General features: G+C 52.8%; 1 protein-coding gene across 1 annotated transcript in view; it reads left to right on the top strand.

Moving 5' to 3' along the window:
* FBN3 (fibrillin 3) overlaps positions 1-15,828 on the top strand; it is a 67,212-nt gene that overhangs the window by 10,947 nt on the left and 40,437 nt on the right. The window contains exons 14-29 of the mRNA XM_052644404.1: positions 2,729-2,851; positions 2,989-3,264; positions 3,567-3,620; positions 5,368-5,493; positions 5,586-5,711; positions 7,002-7,121; positions 7,240-7,377; positions 7,488-7,538; positions 7,821-7,946; positions 9,889-10,113; positions 10,296-10,421; positions 11,159-11,287; positions 12,302-12,427; positions 13,894-14,019; positions 14,417-14,539; positions 14,710-14,835. Coding sequence (XP_052500364.1) covers positions 2,729-2,851; positions 2,989-3,264; positions 3,567-3,620; positions 5,368-5,493; positions 5,586-5,711; positions 7,002-7,121; positions 7,240-7,377; positions 7,488-7,538; positions 7,821-7,946; positions 9,889-10,113; positions 10,296-10,421; positions 11,159-11,287; positions 12,302-12,427; positions 13,894-14,019; positions 14,417-14,539; positions 14,710-14,835 — 2,121 coding nt within the window. The remainder of the gene's footprint in view (positions 1-2,728; positions 2,852-2,988; positions 3,265-3,566; positions 3,621-5,367; positions 5,494-5,585; positions 5,712-7,001; positions 7,122-7,239; positions 7,378-7,487; positions 7,539-7,820; positions 7,947-9,888; positions 10,114-10,295; positions 10,422-11,158; positions 11,288-12,301; positions 12,428-13,893; positions 14,020-14,416; positions 14,540-14,709; positions 14,836-15,828) is intronic.

Here is a 15,828-nt window from a genome sequence, read left to right as displayed (position 1 = left end):
GGCACGGGCTTAGTTGCTCCACGGCATGTGGAATCTTCCAGGACCAGGGATTGAACCTGTGTCTCCTGCATTGGCAGGCAGATTCTTCACCACTGAGCCACCAGGGAAACCCTGTCCTGAAATTAATTTTGATTAATTCTAATAATTAATTCATTGTTTCACATTTTACCATCAGGTCTTTAATGTTGCCTTCAGATCTCTGCATAGTCTGTAACCAGTAAGAGTTGATGAAATCATTAGTTTTTTTTTTTTTTTCTCTTGGTACATATAAACTTTTAAATTAATTTTTTAAATTAAAGTATAGGTGACTTACAGTGTTGTGTTCATTTCAGATGTACAGCACAGTTTCAGATTCTTTTTCTTTATAGGTTATAAAATACTGAGCATAGTTGCTTGTGCATTCATTCATTTTTAAAAACCCTTTTAGCATCTTTATAGCTGTATAATTCTCATACCATAAAAGTAGCCTTTTAAAGTGTACATTTCAGTGGCTTTTAGTACAAGCATGACCACAGTCTAAGTTTAGAACCTCTTCATCACCTCCTCTGTATTAGCAGTCATTCCAGAATTATCTATCCTCCTTCCTCGCGCCCCCGCCCACCCCTCAGCAGGAGACTAGTCTACTTTCTGTCCCCATGGATTTGCCTGTTCTGGGCATTCTGTATACATGGAATCACACACTTTGTGGCCCTTTGTGACTGGCTTCTTTCACTGATGCATCACATTTTCAGGATCCGTCCATGTGGTAGCACGTGTCAGAATGTCATTCCTTTTTATTGTCAAATGCCATTCCATTGTATGAGCAGACAACATTTCGTTTTTACCGGCATCACTTGGTGGCTCTTCGGCTTGTTTCCACTTTTGCTGTTATGGATAGTGCCGCTGTGGGAGCTCACCCACACATTTAGGTGTGGGCCTTTTATGTATTCTTTATGTTTTTCCCTCCCTATCTCCATTCCTCCCTCCCTTTCTTCCTTCTTGCTTCAATCCTTTTTTATTTAACACTGTACTTTGTAAACAAATCATATCTGCACTGCACCGACTGCCTTCTTTTAAGTTAAACTATTTTTTTAAGGGGTTTTTGGAAAAAAATATTTATTTATTTGGCTGCAAAAGGTCTAAGCTGTGTTGCATGGGATTTTCCTTGTAGCATGCGGGATCTTTCGATGCTGCAGACAGGCTATTGGCTCTGGTGCTTGGGCTTCTCTCTAGTTGTGGGATGTGAGCTCCAGAGCACGCAGGCTAAGTCGTTGTGGCACTCCAGCTTGGTTGCCCCACCGCAAGTGGGATCCGAGTTCCCTGATCGGGGTCTAACCAGAGTCCCTGGCATTGGAAGGTGGATTCTTAACCACTGGACCACCAGGGAAGTCTCTAGACTATTTTCTTGTTAGCTGATGGTTTTTGCCCTTTCCTTTTTAAATGCAGGTGCAATTCACTCAAGATAAATTTAATCATTTAAAAGTGAAAATCTCAGTAACTCCCAATGTTGTGCAACCACCTTTCTTTCTTTTTTTTTGCAGGAAGATAAACATAGCATTTTTAAAGGTTTTCAAAAATAACATTTATTTCTTAAAAGTTAACACTTGCATAATAGGAAACCAAAAAACACAAGCAAAAAACTAAAGTCATCCATTAACACAAGCAGTTTACTGTTTGATGTGTCCTTCTAGGTCTCATTCGTGTATTTACACAACTAAGCATCTATTTTTATGTAATAGAGATCATACAGTTATATATTAATAACAAATATCATGATGTGTGAAACAGCATTTTTAAGTGAACAATTTGGTGGCATTTAGGATATTTCCAGTGTCATGCAACCACCATCTCATTTATGCAATTCTTTTTTGCATTTTTAAGAATTATGGCACAATTACACAGCGTAAAATTGACCATTTAAACTCTTTTTTTCCATTATAGTTTATTGTAAAATATTGAATATGTTCCCCGTGCTATACAGTAGGACCTTGTTTATCTATTTTATGTATAGTAGTTTGTATATTACCCTTTTTAAGGGAACAATTCAGTGGCATTTTTGTACATTCGTAATTTCGTGCAACCACTTCCTAATTTTTTCAATGTGTTTTTGCATTTGTTATCGTGGCAAATATACCTAACTTTTTTATTCTTTTGGATGCTCTAGGTTTTCATTGCTGCTCACAGGCTTCCTCTAGCTGTGGCGCATGAGCTTCTCATTGCAGAGCGTAGGCTGTAGGCAGTCGGGCTTCAGTAGTTATGGCACATGTGCTTGGTTGCCCCTTGGCACGTGGGATCTTCCTGGACCAGGGATAGAACCTGAGTTCCCTGCATTGGCAGGCGGATTCTTTACCACTGACCCACCAGGGAAGTCCCTACATAACACGTTCATCATCTTAACCATTTTTAAATGAACAGTTTGGAGGCATTTAGTGAGATGTTGTGCAGTCACCACCTGACTTATTTAAAAGACTTTGAACAACTATTCATGGAGCACCTATGTGTGCCAGGATGGAAGATGCAGATATGAGCTAGTGGTCCTAGTTGGCCTCAGGGGAGTTCACACTCCTGCAATCTAATACCCATGCCAAACTAGTCTCTGACAGCCACGTCTCATCCTATCAGGCTCCCACAGCCCTGGGAGCAGCCCCTGGAAACATGAGGGCCGGGCTGGTCTACCTGGCAGGACTGGCCCAATAAAAGGGTGGGTGCCAGGACCCTGCCGGGACCCAGCCTCTCCTGGTGTCCCCAGACCACAACGAGTGTGCAACCACCACCATGTGTGCCAATGGAGTGTGCCTGAACGAGGACGGTAGCTTCACGTGTCTCTGCAACCCCGGCTTCCTGCTGGCACCTGGTGGCCGCCACTGTGTGGGTGAGAAACTGCAGGCTGGACCATAAGGGACCCCATGGGGATGGGGAAGAAGAGGAGAAGGGAGGTGGCAAGGGCGGGTGGGGTGTGGGGATGGGGTGGCTGGGACCCGTTGCAGTGCCCCCCAACGACCCCTGCAGACATCGATGAGTGCCAGACGCCGGGCATCTGCATGAATGGTCACTGCACCAACACCGAGGGCTCCTTCCACTGCCGCTGCCTCGGGGGGCTCGCGGTGGGCGCTGATGGTCGAGTGTGCGTGGACACCCACGTGCACAGCACGTGCTATGGGACCCTCGACCAGGGCTCCTGTGCCCGCCCCTTCCCTGGTGCTGTCACCAAATCTGAGTGCTGCTGTGCAAGCCTGGCCCATGGGTTTGGGGAGCCCTGCCAGCCGTGTCCCCCCAAGAACTCTGGTGAGAGCCTCAGCTGCCCCGCCCCCATGCACTTTCCATGGCCCCGCTTTTTTTTAGTCCTTGCTTGTGGCTTATAACTGCTGGGGGAAGGAGGGGACAGTGGTGGTGGGGGGGCATGGCTCCCATGGGGTGGGGTGGATGTCTCTCCCCCAAGAAGAGACAGAAGGAAAACTGTTCTTCCCACTGGAGCAGGCATCTTAGTCCTAGACCCTTGCCCAGCCCCAAGGGGCCACGTCTTGAGTATGGCTTGGCTTCAGCAATGGCCAATGACCGCCCCTCTCTCCCTGTTCCTGGCACCACAGCTGAGTTCCAGGCCCTATGCAGCAGCGGTCTTGGAATCACCACAGATGGCAGAGGTGAGCGGGGTGGGGCTGGGACTGAGGGGCAGGGACATGGTTGGGAACCCGGTCAGGTTACTGGGTTCCACAAAGTATCACAGGCTGGGGGGTCATTCTCCCATAGCTCTGGAGGCTAAACATCCCAGATCAGTGTGAGTAGAGGGGCCTCTTCAGAGGCTGTGTGGAAGAGTCTGTCTCACACCTCTCTCAGCTTCTGGCACTTAGCTGTTAATCTTTGCCTGGTCGAAGCATCCCCCTGATCTCTGCCTTCATCCTTTTTTTTTTTTTTAATTTACAATGTTTCTGGTGTACAGCAAAGTGATTCAGGCACTATATATATATATGATATATATATACTTTTCAGTATATATATATATTTTAGTATATATATACATACAGTTTTCAGATTTTTTTGCCCTTATAGGTTATTATACAATACTGAGTTTAATTCTCATGCTATACAGTAGGCCCTGGTCTGTTTTCTGTTTTATATAGGGTAATGTATATATGTTAGGGACTTCTTCCCAGGTGGCTCAGTGGTAAGGAATCAGTGCAGGAGTCATAGGAGATGAGGGTTGGATCCCTGCGTTGGGAAGGTCCCCTGGAGCAGGGCATGGCAACCCACTCCAGTATTCTTGCCTGGAGAATCCCGTGGACAGAGGAGCCTGGAGGGCTACAGTCCATGGGGTCGCAGAGTCAGACACGACTGAAGTTACTGAGCACACATGTAGGCACGTATATATGTTAATCCCAAACTCCTCTGCCTTGCTCTCGACACAGGGTTCGCCCTGTGTGTCTATGCCCAGACCTCCACTTTTATAAGGATACAGTCATATTAGAATGGACTGTATATCCATCTCCAAATAAAGTCACGTGCTGAGGTGATCCTGGGGATGAGGACACCATCCTTTCCTGTTACAGCCCTTCTGCCTGAGCAACAAATAAAAGGATTTAGGATACAGCCAGGTTTCCCATCCAGCACTGGGCCATGGGGGCAGGACAGATGTCCAGGGCCCCTCCCTCAGTTAAAGGGACAGATTCTGGAGCCAAATGCCTGGGTTTAAATCCCAGCCAGCATTTTTTTTTTTCATTTTTGACATATGGGGCTGCCTATTCCCTTCCACCTTGGGCTGTGCCATGAGGTTTAGGGGATCTCAGTTCCCCAACCAGGAACTGAACCCACGCCATGGCAGTGAAAGTACTGATTCCTAACCGCTAGACCACCAGGGAACTCTCCAGGCCCTACTGTTTACTGATTGAATACTGATCCAGTTACTCCCCATCTCTGCGCCTCCTTTTCTGTAAAGTGGATATACTACTAGGTCCCATCTCAGGGATGTTGTGAGGAGCAAATGAGTTAAAATACTTGGCACAAAACAGTAAGCATCTTATAACATTAGTGATTATGATCGCGCTTTAAAAGAAATTATGTTGCTGATATAATAATGTCTGTTCCATGAGTTCCACACTGGGGACAGTTTTGCCACCTCTCAGGTGCCATTTGGCAATGTCTGGACAAATATTAGGGAGGGCGCTCTTGGCATCTCATGGGTAGACGCTGGAAATGTTGCTTACATTGCACGGGTTCCCCCCTCCCCCTGCACAAAGCAAAGAATGATCTGGCTCCAAATATCCACGGTGTTGAGAAACCCTGGTTTCCAGGGAAAGGAGGCAGGGTCTAGGCTGGAGCTCTGTCCCTGGAGGACCTGGCTTCTGGAGCCACCAGGGAGCCAGGGTAGCTGCTGATGCCGTCTTCCTGCTGCAGACATCAACGAATGTGCCCTCAACCCTGACGTCTGTGCCAACGGCATGTGTGAGAACCTGAGGGGCAGCTACCGCTGCATCTGCAACCTGGGCTACGAGGCAGCCGCGGATGGCAGAGAGTGCACTGGTGAGCGTGCCGGGCGAGTGGACGGGCGGAGGGGGTGCTGCCCCCACTGCACACCCCTCACCCCACTCTTCGGCCCCATCCTCGCCTTGCAGATGTGGATGAGTGCGCCCTCAACAGCCTCCTGTGTGACAACGGGCGGTGCAGGAACAGCCCAGGCAGCTATAGCTGCTCCTGCCCCCAGGGCTTCAGCTTCCGGCCAGACACGGAGACCTGCGAAGGTACAGGGTCCTGGGGGGCACACAGACACGTGCACACACACAAGTACTTATGCACACTGCACGCTATGGGTACACACATGCTGCCAGATGCATGTATACCTGCACTTACCCACACAGACATGCACAAAGCCATACATGTATTCATAGTCTCAGTTACCCTCTTAGGTACACACTCACAGTACCCACATTCACACTTATCCTCACTGATGCGAAGAGCTGCCTCATTGGATAATAAATACCCTGATGCTGGGAAAGACTGAGGGCCTGAAGAGGAGGGGCAACACAGGATGAGATGATTGGATGGCATCACTAACTCCGTGGACATGAGTCTGAGCAAACTCCAGGAGATGGTGAAGGGCAGGGAAGCCTGGCGTGCTGCAGTCCATGGGGCCACAAGGAGTTGGACACGACTAAGTGACTGAACAATTCTCGCTCTTTACACATATGCTCATAAGCAGAGTTACACCCTCAAAGGCACACCCTTATGCAGACACTCTGACATTCACACACTTGATTATCACTTGATTACACACACCAGTACTCACAGAAAACAGACTCACACACCCATATTCACACTCATAGAGTCATAGTCCCACACATCATACACTCTCATGTGCACACTCTCAAAGACACGTGTGTGTCCACATTTTTACCCCTTTGCACACTTAGGCTCACAGCTACACACACTAATATGTGCAGATACTACATACCCACACAGTTGTGCATTCACACACTTATATATACTCACACACAGGAATATGTGCCCACCCGCCCTCACACACACTTTGTTGCAATGACCTTGTCCATTACAGACCCCTGGGCACTCACAGATACCTGCAAGAGCACGCGCGCGCGCGCGCGCGCACACACACACACACACACACACACACACACACACACACACAGAGTTAAGCACCAGCCTCCGGCGGACTGCCCCCTCCCCCACCACATCCAGGTCTCCTCCCCCTCTGGGTTTTCCTCCTGCCTCTCACTCTCGGCCTCTCTTGTGCTATGACTGACCCTTGCAGGGCCACCGTTCCCCACCGTGCCTGTCCCTGTACACTTTCACCCGTGCGGGCTCCCAGGATCCTGCGTGTCGGCGTGCACGCGCAGGTGCACTGCATAATTTAATGCAAACACACGCCCCTCTGAGCCCGCCCAGTCTGTTCCCTAGCCTTCGGACAGCATGCGCCCCCTGCTGTTGGACTTTGGCAGCGGCAGAGGGGAGGGGCCTCAGGTCGCGTGCAGCTCAGGGATCTGACCCGGGCGGGTGGCGGGTTGTTTTTGTAGACATCGACGAGTGCCTGTCCAACCCGTGTGTGAATGGTGTGTGCCGCAACCTGGCCGGCTCCTACTCCTGTGAGTGCGCCCCCGGCAGCCGCCTGGGACCTTCTGGCACCATGTGCCTAGGTGAGAGGCCCCACGGAGCAGTGGGGACCCCGACGCCCGCCCGGGGGAAGTCTGGGTCTCTGCGGGTTAGTGTGCAGGTGTGGGCCTGCCAAATGACACAGCCAGCCCCTTCCCGCAGACAGCACCAAAGGCACCTGCTGGCTGAAGGTCCAGGAGGGCCGCTGCGAGGCGAACCTGCACGGAGCCACCCTGCGCTCGGAGTGCTGCGCCACGCTCGGCGCTGCATGGGGGAGCCCCTGCGAACGCTGTGACATGGGTAATGCCCTGGGGGCGGCTCTGGGGGCTCCCTGGCCATTGAGAGAACCGTGCGGGGGGACAGGTCCCCTGGATCCGGGTGGAGAGAATGACTCCTCTCCCCAATCACAGACCCCGCCTGTGCCCAAGGCTTCGCCCGCGTGAAGGGGCTCAGCTGCGAAGGTAACTCCCCACCCTGTGCACTTCACCGCCACTCCCTCCTCCCCCCCCCCCGCCCCCCCACCTCCAGGAGCAGGCAAGTGTCATGGTGGCTGCCTAAGGCCCTCTCTGAAGTCATTGGAGATCTCCCTCCTTGGTACCCGGGTCTTCCCCACAATCCCCCAGCCCAGGAGGCTGGCACTGCCTTTCCCACCTCCCCAAGAACCACGTGGTGTCCTGAGCCCCTCGGGAGCCAGCTCCCTGGGAGCCTCCAGCTCTTGCTTCTCCTTGCTTGCTGCTCCCTAGATGTGAATGAGTGTGAGGTCTTCCCTGGCGTCTGTCCCAATGGGCGCTGCATCAACACCGCGGGCTCCTTCCGCTGCGAGTGTCCAGAGGGCCTGATCCTGGACACCTCCGGCCGGCTGTGCATAGGTGAGTGTGGGCCTGCAGGGTCTTGTGCAGGGCCGCCTGCCCTTCCTGCACTGCCTCCACTCCCAACAGCTGGAGGCCCTTCCTAGGGACAGGTGGGGTCTTGGGTGTCCTCTTGGACTCTGCCCACCCCCTTGCTAATGTGTCTCCAAAGACATTTGTTTTTTTGGAGGGGTTGGATCCCCTTAATCAACTGCCCTTCTAATGAAGCTCACTGCAAATGGTACAATCTCGTGGAATGTTACCTACCACTTTGGTATATACTTTCTTGCTACCAAACAAGGTTTACAGGACGTGGATTTGAGCACGAGGCACCTGCCTCTATCATGAGTGGGAATTCATGCCTGCAGCCCTTCCTCAACATCCAGGGCTCAAACCCTCACCCTGAATGGCCTGCCCTCAGGCTCAAAGGCTCTGAAATATTTTCCCCCTCAAGGAGGGCTTCTTGCTTTACACCATCAACATCTTGAACAGGACATTTTTTGGCCAAAAACATCCACCAGCCAGCAGGTAGGGCTCTGCATTCTATCAGTTTTTCCTCCCATAGTAACATTAACCCATTAGTGGCCTCCTTGGTGGCACCATGGAGCCTGGTCAACAGAAGGCAGATGGGCCCTGATGATGCTTTTCAACTTCGATTTCCTTCTAAACTGAGCTTCAGGTGTGCATCAGGTTTTCTTGCTGATCCCAGAGTGTGAGCAAGGAAAGAAAGTAGCCTAGTAAAGAAAAAATAAAAATGTTGCTGAATTCACAGCCAGGTGAAATGCTGTCTGAGCAGCCCTGGACCCAGGAACTTAAAACGGATCCCTGTGTGTCATGGCAGTTCTGTTTATCTTTATTTTTTCTAAAGAGTCTGTAACAGGGTCTCATTCTCAAATGGATCCACTTAAATGTATGTTCCTTTTGCAAGGAGTGAAAAATTGTCCTAGTCTAGGGGTCAGCCAGTTGTTTCTGCAAAGGGCCAGAGAGTAAACATTTTCAGCTTTAGGAGCCTCAGAATCTGTTGCAGCTACTCAGCTCTACCGTGTAGGACAGAAATAAATGAATGTGACTGTATGTCAATAAAACTATTTACAAAAACAGCGGGCAGCTGACACCCTGGGCCGTAGTTAACCAGCCCCAGTCTTAGACCATCGTGTCTAGTATTGAGGAAGCCTTACCCATTGCCAGATTATTCTGGGGAGGTTTTAAAAATTAAACACACACACTCTGGAGCCAGGTGGCTTGGTTTGAATCTATCTCTACCTCTTACTGTGTGGCCTCAAGCCAGCTACCTAACCCGTCTCTGCCTCGGTTTTCTTGCCTGTAAAACGAGCATGATGATAGCCGTTTTCCTCTTGGTGTTATTTTAAAGGCTAAATGGGTTGATGAGCTTAGAACAGTGCCCAGCACATAGCAAGCACCTAGCAGTGCAACTTATTATTAAAATGTAACTTTGGGGGACTGCCCTGGTGGTCTAGTGGTTAAGACTTTGCCTTCCAGTCCAGGGGGTACAGGTTCCTTTCCTGGTCCAGGAGCTAAGACCACACATGCCTCTCGGCCAAAAAGCCAAAATATGGAACAGAAGCAATATTGTAACAAATTCAATAAAGACCTAAAAATGGTCCACATCAAAAAAAAAAATCTTTACAGAATTTTTGTTTTTTAAAAATGTAACTGTTGGGTTATACCCTTATTCCAGTGTAACTGTTGGGAATTCCCTGTGGTCCAGTGGTTAAGACTCAGCTGTTTTAACTGCCAATGCCCTGGGTTTGATCCCTGGTTAGGGAACTAAGATCCCACAAGCCCCACAGTGTGGCCAAAAAAAAAAAAAGTCACTTGGAGGACATGGACTGTCAGCTGAGGAATTCAGTCTCCCCACTGAGGAGGACATTTCGGACGACACTGCCTGTCCTGGCAGCCAGAGTGTGGCAGAGGTGGGACCGGTGACCACCCCTCCTTGCAGACATGCGCCTGGAGCTTTGTTTCCTGCGTTGGGAGGAGGACGAGTGTGGGGCTGCCCTGCTGGGCAAGTACCGGATGGACGTCTGCTGCTGTACCATAGGGGCCGCATGGGGCACCGCGTGTGAGGCGTGCCCTGAGCCCGAGTCCCTGGCTTTCACCAGCCTGTGTCCCCGGGGGCTGGGCTTTGCCAGCCGGGACTTCCTATCAGGCCGTCCCTTCTATAAAGGTGAGTTTGGGCTTGGGGAGCCTGGATGGAGGACAGGAAGAGGGCAGAGCATGGGCAGAGGCCTGGAGGTGGGAAGCAGGTTTAGGAGAGACCAAATATCTGTGATCAGAGGGGTGAACACTCAGGAGGCAGGGGACTCAGGGACATGGAATAGTGGGCCGTTTTGTACTCCCGTGCTGCAGATGTGAACGAGTGCAAAGCCTTCTCTGGGCTGTGTGCCCATGGCACTTGCCGCAACACCGTTGGCAGCTTCCGTTGCTCCTGTGCGGGGGGCTTCGCCCTGGATGCCCAGGAGAGGAACTGCACAGGTACGTACCTGCCTCTGCCTCCTTGGCAGGTGCCTGCAGGGACAGGGGGCCACAAACTAGAGGCGCCTAAAAGGCAAGAACTGGCCTTGTTCTGCCTGCCTGTCTGCTGTGTGACCCAGGGCAGCTCAATACCCTTTTTGGGCCTCCAGGATCCCGGCTATAAAAAGAGGGGCTGGCAAAAGATGGCACTAGTGGTAAAGAACCCTCCTGCTAATGTAGGAGGTAAGAGACAAAGGTTCGATCCCTGAGTCAGGAAGATCCCCTGGAGAAGGGCATGGCAACCTACTCCATTATTCTCATCTGGAGAATCCCATGGACAGAGGAGTCTGGTGGGCTGCAGTCCATAGCATTGCAAAGAGTCAGACATGAATGAAGCAACTTGGCATGGCAAAGTGACCTCCACCAACTTCCCTGGTAGTCCTTTGGCTAAGACTCCATGCTTCCAATGCAGGGGGCCTGGGTTCAATCCCTGGTCAGGGAACTAGATCCCACATACTTCAACTGAAAGATCCTGCATGCCTCAACTAAGACCCAATGCAGCAAGTAAATAAATTGATTAATTTAAAAGAAAAATGACCTCCAGGGGCCGCCGGGCTGGAAAGAAATTCCCTGCTTTCATCTGGGGCTGCAGTCACAGCACCTCCATTTCCCTGGCTCTGTTCAGCGCCTTGGGGCTCCCCTGTGGCCCTGGGTGTCTGCAGACATGGAGGCCCGGCCCACGTCCACTGTCTCCACAGACATCGACGAGTGCCGCATCTCCCCTGACCTCTGTGGCCAGGGCACCTGTGTCAACACCCCGGGCAGCTTTGAGTGTGAGTGTCTCCGTGGCTACGAGAGTGGCTTCATGCTGATGAAGAACTGCATGGGTAGGCAGCCACCCCAGTGCCCATGGGTCTTGGGGCTGAGCTGAGGAGTGGGGTGGGAGGACACTGCTGTGTTGGATGTGGGTGGAGGGGGCAGGAGTAGAGAGAAGCCATGATCCAGCTGGGACACAGCAGGTGTGGGTGTCATCCCCGAAGACTGCCAGACACTGGGTCTGGCATTCAGAGAAGCATGGGGACCAAGATTTGGGTAGCTTCTCCCAGGGTGGGGGTAGCATGAGAAGAGGAGAGGGCCCTGGAAGGAGGAGCTTCTTCCCTTTTCATTTTTCTCATTCATTCAGTGAACATTTCACATGCATCTACTCGGGGGAACTATGGAGAGCTTGGATACAGGGGGCCATTTCCTTGGAGCTCAGGACCTAATAGGGAGGATAAAATAAATCCCTAGACAAACAGAAAATAAACAGCCACTGTCAGAAGCACTTGAAAGGGCTCTGTGGTGCAGTGTGAGCTGAGAACCCCAGGGATGTATCCCATTCTGTGGGGCCAAGAGAGTGGGAGTAATTGTGAAGGGCTGAACAGTTGTGTGGAGGAAGAACAGTATGTGCAAAGGCCCTGGGGTGGATGTGAGGGATGGAAGGAGCTGCTGTGGGGAGGAGGGAAGGTGAAGGGGGAAACAGTGTGTGCAAAGGCCCTGAGGTTGACATGAGAGATGGGAGGAAGCCCCTGAGGCTGGAGTGGGAGGAGAGTGGTAAGATGAGTGGTGAGGCCCCTGGTTCCATGTACTAATGCCTGCTGGGGCTGGGCCTTGCCTTCCCCCTGTCACTTCTGGGGTGGGGAGGGCATTCCTCAGGGCCTCCTTTAGCTCCAGGAATGTCAGCCTGTGTTCCTGAAAACTCTGAGAATTCCAGCTTCCCTCCCATTCTGACTCCCCTCGGTCATCCACACCCCAGGGCGACAGGGTTGGGGGATGGGGGCAACAGGGGGGAGCTTCCGCGAGCCCCATCACACCAACCTGGGTCAGCATCTCATACCTCCTCTCTCTCTCCACATGCCCAGATGTGGATGAGTGTGCCCGGGACCCGCTGCTGTGCCGGGGAGGCACCTGTACCAACACAGATGGGAGTTATGAGTGCCAGTGTCCCCCTGGACATGCGCTGGCGGCTGAGGGCACTGCCTGCGAAGGTGAGTGTGGCTCGCAAGAGGGAGAGGATACGAGTATGTGTGTTTGTGCATCTCCCTGAGTACACACTTGTGTATTTGTGTGCACGAGTGGTCGCATGCATTGGGTATTGGGAGAATGCGTTTGTGTGTGTTTTTGTGTGAAAACGGAAAATCGAATGTGTGAGTGTGGGTCACTGTGCACCCATGTGAAGTGTCACTTGTGTGGTTGTGAGATGGAAGGAGTGTGTATTTGTGTGTCTGTGTGAGCATACAGGTGTGTTTCTGGGAATGCGTCTGTCCAGGAGTGAGTGTGTATCGGTGTTTGTGTGAGTCTGTGAGTGTGTAAGTGTCTACACAAGGATGATTGTTCTTATGTAAGGCGATGGAAGTGGTTATTTGTGTGTCTACATAAGCTTGTGAGAGAGTGTGTGTCTAAGTGTGGGCATGTGTTTGCACACAGGTGGGTGTGTTTGTGGAGGGGGCTGTGTGCATGTAGGTGCATCTGTTGAGCATGTGTTTGTATGTGTGTACACAGGGGTTGGGGCTTCCCCAGTGGCTCAGCGATTAAGAATCTGCCTGCACTACAGGAGACATAGGAGATGCAGGTTTGATCCCTGGGTCATGAAGATCCCCTGGAGGAGGGCATTGCAACCCACTCCAGTATTCTTGCCTGGAGAATCCCATGGACAGAGGAGCCTGGCGGGCTACAGTCCATGGGGTCACAAAGAGTCGGACACGACTGAAGCGACTTAGCACGCATACACACAAGAGTTGTTTGTGAGTCTACCTGAGTGGATAAGAAAATGTGACACAAGGGCATATCCAATGCAATACAAGGTGTGCAAATGTGTTTCTGAGGGGGCGTAAGGTGTGATTGTGAGTCTGAGTGTGCATGTGGCTGTGCAGATGTGTGTCTACTGAGGGTGGTTGTGTTTGCATGTGAATAAGTGTGAGGGTGTGCTGCTGTGTGAGCTGTGTGCATGTGGCTGTGTGGATCAGGCTGTGGGTCTGTCTCCTGAGGGTGAGTGTGTATCAGGGGTGTGTTTTGGGTGTCTTGTGAGTGTGCACCTGGGTGGATGTGTGGATCAGGGTGAGGTGCCCTTTGGTACTGGGCTTCCCCAGTGGCTCAGCGGTAGAATCCACCTGCAGTGCAGGAGACATAAGAGACACAGGTTCGATCTCTGGGGCAGGAAGATCCCCTGGAGGAGGGCATGGCAACCCACTCCAGTGAATCCCATGGACAGAGGAGCCTGGAGGGCTGCAGCCCATGGGGTGAAAAAGTCGAATATGACTGAAACGTCCTCAAGCACGTGTTTGTACCAGGGCGAGATGTAGGCTCACACCCACGGGGGGACATAGACGCAAGAGTGAGTGCATCACTGTGCAGGCACGTGTCCCTGTGCAGAAGGCGGCTGGGCACAGGCCCGTCCTTTGCTGGGGCCCCTCCACCACCTGCTGCTCTTGCCAGCCGTCTGTTTCCCCCGTAGACGTGGACGAGTGCTCCCTGAGTGACGGCCTGTGTCCGCACGGCCAGTGTGTCAACGTCATCGGTGCCTTCCAGTGCTCCTGCTATGCCGGCTTCCAGAGCACACCTGACCGCCAAGGCTGCGTGGGTGAGACCGCGCCCGCCCCCAGCCCCAGCCTCGGCCCCCGCCGCCACTGCAGTCTCTCCTGGCCTCAGTCCGAGCCCCTGCCTCTACCCTTGACCACCCCCGCCCCGACAGTCAGCCCCCTGCTTGAAGTGCCTCCGCCAGGCCCTCACCTCGCCCAGCCTCCCACTTCCACCTTGCCCCGCCTCCCATGACGTCCTACCTCTTACCACACCCTCACTCTGCCCCGCCTCCCGCCTGGCCACGCTCCTGCCACGCCCCCAGCTCGCCCCACCTCACCCTGCGTCCTGCCACGCCCTCACCTTGCCCCGCCTCCTGCCTTGCCACGCCTCCGTCACGCCCCCCACCTCACCTTGCCCTACCTCCGGCGGTGCCCCCTGCCTCTTCCTGCCTCCTGCAGATGTGGACGAATGCCGCACCAGGAACGGTGGTTGCCACGTCCACTGTGTTAACACCAAGGGCAGCTACCAGTGCGGCTGCGGACCTGGCTACTCTCTGATGCCCGATGGGAGGGCGTGTGAAGGTGGGTGGGTGCGGCCCCCTGCCTCCGGCCTGGGATGTGGGAACCCACCTGGCCCAGCCCAAATGAAGCCAGCCACACCCTAGCCAGGCCACTGGCCCCGCAGAAGTGTCCCTGGGGTTCCCCCTCTGTCCCTTCCCACCTGCAGCCCGACCCCTACCCTGGTCCCCCAGATGTGGACGAATGTGAGCAGAACCCGGACATCTGTGACGGGGGCCAGTGCACCAACATGCCAGGGGGTCACCGCTGCCTCTGCTATGACGGCTTTGTGGCCACGTTGGACATGAGGATGTGTGTAGGTGAGGAGTTGGGACTACATACAGGTGGAGGAGGCAGCTTCACTTCACCCACCAGGCCTTCCACAAGGGGACAGGTGGGCAACGCAGACGCTAGTCCCGTTCCCGGAACACGTGGGCAGGGGAGATACGGGTTCGTTCTTGGTGGTCTGCTCCTGGCACTTGCACCCCACGGCCTTACACTGAGACCTGTGGGATCTTGTTCACAGCAGCAGAGACCCCCCCCCCCCCCCGAACCTTGTTCTTTTGAATACACTTATTAAACACCCACTGTGTACCCAGCGCATACAGCCAGGTGTGTGCCCGGCTTTGGGAGTCACCTTGTAAGATCATCATAGACCGAGGGGTTTATTGCAGAGGAAGGTGTGTGAGACAGAAGGACGCTGTGTTCTCTGAGTCCTGCTTCAGGACCTTGTCTCTGTTGTCTCTGCCAGGGTCACTGTCTTCGGGTGGGGGCTGGTTGGCACAGGCCCTGGGGAGCAGATGTGAACTGGTGACTCCATCAGGGCAGAGCTGGGGCCAGAGTACGAGGATGCAAAAAATGGAGCCCTCCCAGGGAGATGTGTCCAGCTCAGTGCAGCTTAAGCATTCCAGATCACAGGAATCTTAGGAAACACTGAACAAACGGAGGTCGGGACCAAGATAAGTAGGAAATGCTGCCTCCTCCATCCCCTCTTGCAGATCCACATTGGCAATAAAGGCTCTGGAAAGGCCTTCAGGCCTTAGCTTTAGCTTAGCATCCTCTTAAGGTATTGGTGTAAAATCTTTTTGGGAATGTATGTCCGATGTGTTCCATGGAATATGAACTATAGAATGTTGACTGAATTCTCGCAGCACCCCAAGGGTGGAATGGGGGAGCTATGACCAGTAGTGGAGTCAGGGGAGCTCCCTATCCTTGAAGATGGGCAAAAAGAACCTGGATGCAGGGGACCCATGTGGCAGGGCACGCAGCCATGCTGCTGTACCACACCCTCACCTGTTGCTTCTCCTGTCACC

This window comes from Budorcas taxicolor, chromosome 7, assembly GCF_023091745.1.
Source record: "Budorcas taxicolor isolate Tak-1 chromosome 7, Takin1.1, whole genome shotgun sequence".
In the NCBI taxonomy this organism is placed as follows: Eukaryota; Metazoa; Chordata; class Mammalia; order Artiodactyla; family Bovidae; genus Budorcas; species Budorcas taxicolor.
This window is presented reverse-complemented; position numbering and strand designations above follow the sequence as displayed.